Source organism: Cynara cardunculus, assembly GCF_001531365.2.
Source record: "Cynara cardunculus var. scolymus isolate 2C chromosome LG 10, CcrdV1, whole genome shotgun sequence".
Lineage (NCBI taxonomy): Eukaryota > Viridiplantae > Streptophyta > Magnoliopsida > Asterales > Asteraceae > Cynara > Cynara cardunculus.
In genome coordinates this window covers 19,614,831-19,625,671 of record NC_037537.1, presented here as the reverse complement: position 1 = coordinate 19,625,671, position 10,841 = coordinate 19,614,831, and the positions used below count along the sequence as shown (strand labels likewise).

The 10,841-nt window shown below is 34.7% G+C and overlaps 2 protein-coding genes across 2 annotated transcripts in view; one reads left to right on the top strand and one right to left on the bottom strand.

Annotated features, from left to right (window-relative positions):
- Nucleotides 1-422: 422 nt before the first annotated feature.
- Nucleotides 423-6,881, top strand: LOC112518924 (uncharacterized protein At1g10890). The gene is made up of 4 exons (XM_025126715.1): nucleotides 423-609; nucleotides 3,534-3,749; nucleotides 4,394-4,613; nucleotides 6,156-6,881. Exons 1-4 carry the CDS (start codon nucleotides 491-493, stop codon nucleotides 6,381-6,383), a joined length of 783 nt encoding a protein of 260 aa, XP_024982483.1. The 5' UTR covers nucleotides 423-490; the 3' UTR covers nucleotides 6,384-6,881.
- Nucleotides 6,882-9,684: 2,803 nt separating this feature from the next.
- LOC112519864 (filament-like plant protein 3) overlaps nucleotides 9,685-10,841 on the bottom strand; it is a 4,072-nt gene continuing 2,915 nt past the window's right edge. The window contains exons 4-5 of the mRNA XM_025128173.1: nucleotides 10,195-10,841; nucleotides 9,685-10,101 (exon numbers count right to left, since the gene is read on the bottom strand). The exon at nucleotides 10,195-10,841 is cut by the window's right edge and continues 11 nt beyond it. Coding sequence (XP_024983941.1) covers nucleotides 9,976-10,101; nucleotides 10,195-10,841 — 773 coding nt within the window. The 3' untranslated portion in view covers nucleotides 9,685-9,975. The remainder of the gene's footprint in view (nucleotides 10,102-10,194) is intronic.

Below are 10,841 nucleotides of genomic sequence, written 5' to 3'. Positions count from 1 at the left end.
CAATTTTTCATTATCTCATTCCAATTCATTTGTAAACCAAACAAACAGATTTCAATTCATTTGACAGACTACATTTCGTTTTTTGTCAACCAAACAAAACAATTGGTTAAATCTGATAACATTTCATTCAAATTTTTTATAGATTTCAATTCTTTTGACACATTTCATTCTTTCAGAAAACATTCTGCGAACCAAACGCACCTTGAAAGTTTTCACACACTTGATTGAACAATCAGGTACATAAAATTACAAATATGAAGTAAATTTGAAACTAAAAGGGTATTACTGTCATTTTCTATAGCTTTGAGGGCTGTAATGAAATATGGTTTAAATGTAAGGTGGATTTTGAAAAATGATCCTAATAAGATGTTTGGAAGGTCTCAGACCTCGACTGATCACTCCAGCAGTCTATGGCCTCCACAACTGAACACCAGAATATGGCAAAATTCTAGGGTAAAAGAACGAAAACGGGATATTGATAAAGAGAATAATGCCTCGAAGTATATCAAGGTCTCCGTCGTCTTACAGGCGGAGATACTCGCCATCGCCGGTCAGCCGGCGCCGCCGGAGGGATCGGAGCCGCTCGCCCTACACTACTAGTCACAGCAGGTCAGCTTACATCGGTTGACTTTAACTCCTTTTGAATACTGTGTATTTCTGTGATTCTACTAATCTGATGCATATAGTAAACAATATGTATGTTCAAAATGAGGCACAGAGGGGAAATACAAACTCATATATGCAGCACTTAAGATACAGATAGGGTATATAGCTTACTCCAGTTGCTTATGGAAAACCAGACACATTCAGAGTTGAATTTAAAGGTTGAGATATGATTAGGGTTGAATTCCTTAAGATGATTATAAGATCCTCAATATTTGAATGCACCTGGCCTGTGTGAAAGGTAAATAGATGAAGTTAGAGGAACATGTGGGAAACTGAGGAAGAAACAAATGAACGAGAAATAATTTTCAAGTGTAAGAAGAGAAGGATTGGAGCAAAATGCATTGAAATGCAACAAAGTTTGGATTAATACCTATTTAGTGTAAAGACCGATTTTTTTCTCGATGTAACAAAGTTGTACGATAGATGTTTGTTTGGTTTATGTGACCTTAGATTTCAACACAAAAATAGAACTTAGTGCAAGTATATACCTTGAACGATTATCGTCTTGTTAACAAGTAATAATGGTATTAAGTATTAGATATTGTTCCCATAGAGACAACTTTGTAAAGTTCTTCAAAAGTCCGGTCTTTAAAAACTAACTTCAAATGGCAAATTCGAGGGATTTGTTTTATTTAAAATTGGGTGGTTTGATTAACAACTAAGAAAGTATCAGTAGTAAAAAGAAGCACATGGTGTAAAGGTTGATTTAGACACAAAACAGGTTATCCATTAGAGAGATGATATAGCACCCCTGCAATAGTCCTATAGTACCACAAAATGGTTCTATAGTATTGTCACTGTATCAACTATCGAGTCAGACGGTCTCTCAAGAGTACACTCAGGCCAATGTGCTATCGATATGATATCATTTATGTTAGACGTCGTTAATCCTTGCACTTCACAATGTTACCATCCTACACCGTAGGAGTATAGTACTTGTCAGATACTAAAGCTCTTTATAGCCTTCTTCTCTTATCTCAGGTTTTCTTATTTATCTTAACTCTGAAAGTTAATGTCTTTTCATACATAAATATTAATAAACTGAAACAAATAGTTAGACAATAATGCTAATAAAACACCTATGTACTTTCACATCAACTTTGGTCTTAGTCTTCCCTTACATCTTAAGCTAAGACATTTAACCCATCATCACTCAGTTTCTTCTTGCGAAGAATGTAAAGTCTGAAAAGTAAATAACTGATGTGGAAAAGTAAATTGCAGAAAATAAATTACAAGAATGTAAAAGACTATAATTTAAAATGTAGAAATATAAATGATTGAAAGATAAATTGCTAGAATGTAAATTGCAGAAAAATAAATTACAGAAAAATAAATTGCAGTAATTAAAATAGTGGAAATTAAAGCAATGAAAAGTAAAATACTGGAAATTAAATTGCAGAAAAGTAAAGTACAAGGAAATGCAAAATACTATAAAGGAAATGACATAAAGTAAAGACAACTAAGTACTTACAAGAAATGAAGTAAGGAACTTGAAACTTGCACTCCAAGTAAAAGTGAAAAAATACTCGTAAACACTTGTAAAACGTCTTTTTATATCAGGGAATTAATCATGAGTCACAAAAGATGGAATCCAATATATTGCAACAATGATCGATTAATTCCAACTTGTAATAGAAATCAGAAAGCTTTTGAGAATCGAAAGTAAACAAGAAGAAGATGAACTTTAAAATACTAGAACTTGGATTAATCTTGAAAATGAGAGCAACATAACAATGAACAAGAACAATTCGACTCCTTAGTTAGAAAACTAAACACCAAAAGCTAGAAAGCAAATAGAAAGCTAAATTAAACCCAAAGGTTAATTGTAAGTTTTAAGGCTAGCAATAACTCCTATTTATAACAAAGACAAGGCTTAGGAAGGAAGATAGGTCAACTAGTACAAAAGAGAAGCTTAAACTATAAGCTAGCCCATAGCCTATGTCCAAAATTTGCTGCAAAAGTCGTAAGCCCAAAGTTCCGGCCCAAAAGTAAGGATGCTGCCCATTGCACACTTCTGTAGGATTGCTACAACACCAGTGCAGCAAAAAAGACTCCTGTAGAAGTTCTACTGGACTGACTAGAAACTTCAAAAATCTGCATAATTAACAAAATAACATAAGATTATGTCATAATACTACTATTTTACATAAGACTTAGAAATTACGTAATATGATCAAAACAAAGGAAAATGATTAAGAAAATGATGTAATTGGGTTAATAAATTAACACCTATCAATAGAGTTACAGCAAAATGGACGATAAACTTGACATCCACGTCATCAAATGTTACATTAAATAGGAAATCTTGAAACTTTGTTACATTGATTGAGAAATTTTGAAACTTGTTACATTAAATATGAAATTTGAAACTTTGTTACATTAAGTATGAAAATTTGAAACTCTATTACATTGAGAAAATATTCTTTGTTGCACTAAATAGGAACCAAGACAAACCTCGTTGCATTTTGATGCCCTTAGCCCAAATATATTGACTAGAAAAAGACATTGGTTTATTTTATTCAAGAAAACCCGGTAAATATGGGAGCCATCACCAACTTGAAGTCTATCTAGTGAAGGGGAATGATAGGTAGCATTGGTGGATTAGCTTCAAAGGCTCTTAGAACCTAGCAAGAATTGAGAGTGAATTTGTTAGTTTAGAATACTGTAATCACAAATTCGGTGATGGTACATGAAAGATAAAAGTTTAAGGTGATCACTCTCGGCACAATATATCATTCAATTTTAGTTGATGAAGCATGAAATCTTTTTCCTTTCTCTTTGAATAAATAAAGAAGGTAGAGTTATATAGGAAGATTATTAGTAGTTTAAGTATGGTTCTATAACAAACTGTTTACTACATCAACTAGGCGAAGAAGTCATTCTGGTACCCCTCGTCGCCGCAGAAGTCGGTCTCCAATTTCTAGACACAAAAAAAGTCGGTCTCCAACACCTCGGCGTCACAGGAGGCGAAGAAGTAGGACTTCTTCACTTAGCCCTGTGGAGTCTCCAAGCCCGAGTATCACATCAACTGAACGCAAAACTGCCCTTGCAAAATCAAGAAAAGAAGAAGAAGAAAAGAAAAGGTACATTACACTATTCTTTCTTGCTTACTGCCATCTATTCACGCTTTATGTTGAATTTTCAGAAAATATTAGAAATAACGAAGTGAGTGGCACTTGTTTGATCATCAATGTAGGCCTAAATTTATTAAGTTGCTGCTCAATACATATATTCTTATAGGCTATGTTGGGATAAAGGTGCAAATATTTAAAACTTTTAAACTGGTTGACTTACCTATAAGGGCAAAATGCATCAAAGTTTTGTTTAGTTCATATTTTGTGTAACAAAGGATTTTATTTTGCTCAATCATTGACGAAGTTCCAAAATTTCCTATTTTGTACCCATTTTGACCTGTAACCTGCTGAATGCTGATGTTGTAACATTTAATGTTGTGGATACCCGTTTACGAAAAGTTCATGGAAGGGTTACGGCGAAGTGGAGGATAAACTTGATACCCACTTCATCAGATGTTACAACATCAACATGTTACCGTTCAAAATAGGTACAAAATAGGAATTTTTGAAACTTTGTTACATTAAATAGGAAATTATGAAACTTATTGCTCCTGTAATAGTTGTCTTTAAGAAGCACAATGTCAGGCTTCTTATTGATGTGCCCATCTTTCGGTGCATACTTCTTTTTCTTGACTACCAGCATGTGTTCTAAGGCTTGAACAGGAGATGGAGCTCAAAATTTTAGAAGAGGAGACGACAAAGAGAATAGAAGAAGCAATCCGAACAAGGGTTGAGGAGAAATTGGTGTCAGATGAGGTTAAACTAGAAATAGAGAGGAGAGTAGAAGAAGGCCGGAAGAAGCTTTTTGATGATGTTGCGGTTCAACTTGAACGAGAAAAGGAAGCAGCTCTTACTGAAGCAAGGCAGAAGGAGGTAAGCATATCTATTCACTGCCTCTACTACTCATCTGCCTTCCTTTGCATATTATCCCATGCTTTCATATTATGTCCTTCCTACCTTGGTTACATTTTCTTGTACCTGCTTCCGTTTATATGCTTTGTTTGTTTATCTGTTTGGAATTTGTTGCTAATTTCTAAGTTTGAACTCGCTTTTTAAATTTTACAACTGCCTTTCTTGTTTTTAAGATCTTTTTCGAATGTTCTTATGTTCTTTTTCCTCAAGTTTTTTTGAGCAAGGGGTTCTTCACGGAAACTGCCACTCTACTCTTTGGAGTAGAGGTTAGGTATGCATACATCCCAACACACACCCCCAACTCCTGGAAGAACCCGCCTCAGGGTGGGTATACTGAGCTTGTTTGCTTTGGTATGCTATCAATTAATTGCATACGTTCCTCTTAAAGTTTTTAATCTCCATACAAGTTGCCTTAGGTAAGTGAAATCCAGTGCCTGATATGCCATTTTAAAGAGTGAGATAGAGTCTCCAACAGGATTAAGTGTGCATCATATTGACCAGGTGACTGTTCAGGTCCTGTAAGTCAAACATGGACTTTGCAATTTAGATCTTTCGTATATCACTTCTATTCCCCTTGCAAAGTCCTTGCATTGCATGTTGTACTAAACAACTCAATCATTCAATAGTGAATTCCTATGCAAAGGTAGAGGAGAGGGGGCAAGAGCAAATAGATGATGATTTATGCTACTTCAAATGGGTTATCATCGGAATACCTGAAAACCACTTTAGTTGACCATTTTTAAGAAACATAACATAAATAATCTCTTTTGCTCTCATTAGGAAGTGTGCGAACAAACAAGTTTGAATTTCAAATATCAAGTTGTCTCTGGTGGCTGGCTTTAGGCCAGTGATCCAGAGGCCCGTTTGTTTCTTCATCTTCAAGTCCTCGATGGTTTCCAATCTCCCCAATCTTTAACATGCCTCAGTGTCAAGCCCATTCAACCTTTAGCATCTTCAACGCACATTCACCTTCAATTGTCACCAGCAAGGGTTCTGACATCAGACCAACGCCTTAATGGAGGGCTTCTCGAAGCTCTCAACCACCATCTCATCGGTTGACGGTCATCAACCACCTACCATCTTCCCTAACAGTTGTGTGGCTACATCTGTCGTTGAGTCAAGGGGTCTTTATGATTAAAGATATCCCCTGAATGATCATATGCTCAAGGAGAAAGGGAAATTCTGAGAATTGAATTTAGGACCCCAACCATATTTAATATTTTAACTCTGGTGCATAGTTTCTGAATTGAATTTAGGACCTAACCCGACATAGAACCATGAAGTTTGTAACTTTGGTACCCTAAGCGAGGATCATATTACTAGAAAAAACCCATCTGCTTAGTGTTTTAAAATTGTTTCCTCTATTTCTTGGGTGGATGATAGGCCATTCTTAGTAATAGTTCGACAAAAATCTGATTGAGCGATTAGTGCATTGGATTCACATGATGGATTGACTTAGCGATCTACCAAACCTTCTACTAATTACAAAGTTACGTTAACCAGGAGCAAGCGAGAAGAGAGAGAGAAGAGCTTGATAAGATGTTGGAAGAGAATCGCAGGCGGGTGGAAGAGGCTCAGAGAAGAGAAGCTCTAGAGCTTCAGCGCAAAGAAGAGGAACGACACAGGGAGCTTGAACTTATTCAAAGACAAAAGGAAGAGGCTGCTAGGAGAAAGAAACTCGAAGATGAAGAAGAACTTATGAAGCTATCAAGTAAAGTCAAATCTCGATAAACCAATACAAGAAAAAACCATAGTAATCAGTCACAAACCAAAGTGCAGAGACCAAACACGATTTCCAGGTGATACATTTTTAAGCTTTCTATAAATTATCCATTTCAAACTCCTTAACTGTGGATCCTCTGTTTTCGTCTCGTCTTTTGAATAGAGTATAAATTTTTATCGTTGTAATCTGTCTATTAGTGGAAACAGCCTCTCGGTCTCTTGAGATAGAGGTAAGGCACGCTTACAATCTACCCCGTGCATACCGTAACTTTAGATGAGATATACTGGGTTTGTTTGGTACTTTGGTTTGGTTTCTCTGTCCCTTAGGGTAGATTTCTATGCTTTTTTAGTTGGTAGAATGTTTTTTGCTGTACCGTCGGGGATGTAAGTTGAACAGCCTTTCAAAGACTGTAAATTGAGTTTTGTGATTTCCCCAACTACTCATAGGCTTGTGTTTCGCTGGACATCCAAATATCTTGGTTCGGTCGGTATGGATAAATTTGTGTGTCTAGATAAAAATTTGTTATTGTTTCCTTTTTTTTACTGAATTAACCGTGTGAAAGATGAAAATGACCGTTTACCCTTCAGTTCATTAGATAAACTTCAATAAAAAAACCCTGTGAAATCAGGAACAATATGCACCATAAACAATCATTGAACAATTTGAACTTGAGAGATGAGGGTTACGATTAGATTCTGGGAAAGATGAACATAGAACAAAAATGTGAAGAGGGTTTTGAAATCGAAATATGGAATGAAATCGAAAACGAAATCTGGAACATATAACAGATAACAAAAATTATTAGAAACTTCAAACGAAACCTGGAACGAAATCGAAAATGAAATCTGGAATAGACAGCAATAAACAAAAATTATCAGAAACATCAAAGGAAATCGAAAATGAAATCAAAATCGAAAACAAACCTTAGAAACTTCAAAAGAAATTTGAAACGAAGTCGAAAACGAAATTGAGTTCTTCAATCTAGGAAGGAGATGCAGTGGTGATTCAAGTTCTTGAATCTCGAAAGGAGATGCAGTTCTTGAATTGAAAACGAACATGAAATCAAAAAATGAAACGAAATCAGAAAATGAAAAGAAAATTGAGTTCTTGAATCTGGGAAGGAGATGCAGTTCTTGAAACGAAAACAAAATCAAAAAGTGAAATCTGAGATGAGATATAGAAGGAGGCGTACACAATAAAGGAGACATGAAGGGGTAGGGTTATCTTTTTTTTTTTTTGGCTGAACCTAGACAAGAGCCCTTTCCCATCTGTACGAATAAGTCCATTTCTGTACAAAAATAAGCTCCAAGTAAACACCACATTTTGGCTGAGCCGAATAAGTCCGTTAACCCATTAAGCTTATTAAGTCATAAGTAACAGAGTCAAAATGCATCTTTTCGTGTTGTCACATAATGTCAATCGAGCTATACATTTCACACCCACTTCACTTGTGGTCCAACACTGGCTCTTAAGAATAGTGATGCTACAAATGAATAACAGGACCATAGTCATCCCACTAAACCAAAATTGAACTAAAATGATTGGGAACATGTTTACAATTACCTCAAATTTAGACATGGTCATCATCATCATCATTTTGGTGGGTGGGTGACAAAGATTGAATAACCAAAATCCTTTCTAGTTTTGTGAAATCTTTTTTTTAGTAGAAAGATGGTCACATCAAGTGATGTAGGAACAAAATCCCCTGTGTCCAAACTAATCCATGACAAGTCACACCTATCGGCTTCGTCCACAACCTTGAAGTATATTTCTAAGTGGTCACAAACGCATATGTAGATGGCAGGATACGAACCTGGGTTGATTTTATCATCCAGTTATCATTACCTTTTGACTAAAATGGAGTATGTTGTTGAAAGGATGCTTTAAAGTTGGAATAATAGAAACAGTTGATTGAAAAATGGTGGCATGGAATTCATGTATCATATGGGTGTCAAAATCACTTTAGCTTTTTATATTAGGCCAATCAATGGCTACCATGAAGCTTTTAGGTTGTGCAATGTGCATTGGTGAATAATGCTGTAACCCTATTTATTGTCTTAGATTTACCCATTCTAGTTTTGCTTTATGCTCCCAAAATTCAAATAATTTGTCCCTTTTCCAACACTTATTTTCTATTTAATAATCATTCAAATCCTCAATAGATTTTCATGTTCACATAATGACATATGTATTTTTCATCATTTATGAAAATTATAAGGGTACTCGTGCAATGCAGCGAGATAAATCTTCATTTTAATATTTAATTTTTATTCTGTCTCTATTGAGATAATACGATTTTAAGAGTTTTTTTTTGTTAAATGAAACATAAATTTGAAAAAAATAAATTGATATTAGTATCAAATTAACTATTTAACAGTTCTCTTTTTTTGGTATAACTTTTTTATTTCAATTTTTTATTATAATTTAATTTAAATTTAATAACAAAGTAATTTATTTTTGATTTAACAATATTTTTTTTTTAATAACAAAGTAATTTATTTTTGATTTAACAATATTTTTTTTTTAATAACAAAGTAATTCAATGATTATCGTAATTATATTTTAGATTTTCTATATTTAAAATAAATGTTTATTTTGTATTTAATTATGTTTATCTGTAGTTAGTTACATGAATTTAAAAATAGATCTTTAATAAGTTAAACTTATGTAAAATTACTTGTAATCTTGAATTTTAAGTAATATGTATTAATAAACAGTACTTTATGTATAAAAAATGGTTTTTAAGAGTTTTTGTCAAATTCTTTATAATATAGTATAGATATTTCATTATTTCTATAACAATATATAAAAATATATTTTTTAATATAAAAACGTTAATTTTCTTGTTCTTTTATATCATATTTGTTTTATTTAAATGCTTACCGGGTAAGTGTTTACCTTAGTTGGTAATCTTATCTATAAGTGTTTACTCGTGTTAGCACTTGCTAATACTCCATTTTGTCGAGGATGTTACTCCAATAAAATAAGGGTGGTGACGGTTGTAGTTAAAAGCACTTTACTAGTGTTTTCGTTGCCCTCACTTACCGGGTAAGACTTTTGGTCATTTCTCGTTCTTACCGGGTAAGATTATTGGTCCTTTTCATATTCATCCGATAAGGTAATGTGACTTGGTGTTCACTTACCCGAGTAAGCATTTTGATAAACGGCTCCTTAGTCGGAATCAAACGAAACATAAAATAGCATATAATGCATAAGTATACAGACAAAGCATTTTCTATAATAGTATAACGTATATTTTATACAAGTTCAACCCTTTTTACTCATTTGAACTCGTTGAGTTGACTCGTAACTCAGTGATCATTCATTGATTATATAGAAATAGATACGAATGTACGGAGATTTACACGCTTACTCTTTGTTTCCACATCAAGAATAAGCAAATACTAGCTGTATGCATAGCGTGTCGGATATCCATGTTGATCAAAAAAAAAAAATACGAGCTGTAGTTAATACCTTCGACATAAAATTAAGCATTTCCCGACGCGTATTTACGCTATCTACATCGAATATAAATGAAATTGATCGTATAAAAACTCAAAATCATCGGTCGTTATTTATAGCCATTTTACCCACGCTCGTTTATGAATCATTTGTGTCGATTAAGAAGTCATCGAGCGTTGCCAGTGTTTTTAATTGCTGACTAAGAGAAGCGATCGTCTTTTGACACTCGGCAAATTTACTTCCGGCCATCGCTAATCCAGTGTCCTACAAACATCACGTTAACGTTTTCATTTTATGGTTCCCGTATATGTTAAATAAACTCAAAACTTTAACTTAGGATTTTGTTAGTAAACTCACCTGCTTTAATCTGAGGAATCGGAGTTCTTTGGCTGGATTTTCCGACTTTGTGCTCCGAGCTTCGTGTTGTAGCCTCGATACCTCGGCTTCGAGTTCCCGGCACTTAACTTCCACCTTTTGAACGTTGCTTTCCAAAGATTTAACCCTTTGAAGAGAGATTTCTAGCTCGGCTTCTAATGAACTACATCGTGATATAGACTCTTCTTTCTTTGTGTAGGTGGTTTCGAGTCCGACTTCAGCCATTTCTAGGCGACTTTTTGACTCAACCAACTTAGATTCAGCCTCTTCAAGCAGGTTTCTTGATGCCTTAAGCTCGTTTTCACGCTCAGTCAACATAGATTCAGCTTCTTCAAGACGGTTTCTTGATCCTTCTAGCTCCTTTTCATGCTCAGCCAACTTATATTCAGCTTCTTTAAGCCGGTTTCTTGATACCATTAGCTTGTATTCACGCTCAGCCAACTTACATTCAGCCTCTTCAAGCCGGTTTCTTGATCCTTGTAGCTCATTTTCATGGTCAGCCAACTTACATTCAACCTCTTCAAGCCGACTTCTTGACGCCTTAAGCTCGTTTTCACCCTCAGCCGAGTTACATTCAGCCTCTTTAAGCTGGCTTATTGACACCTTGAGCAAGTTTTCACGTTCAGCCA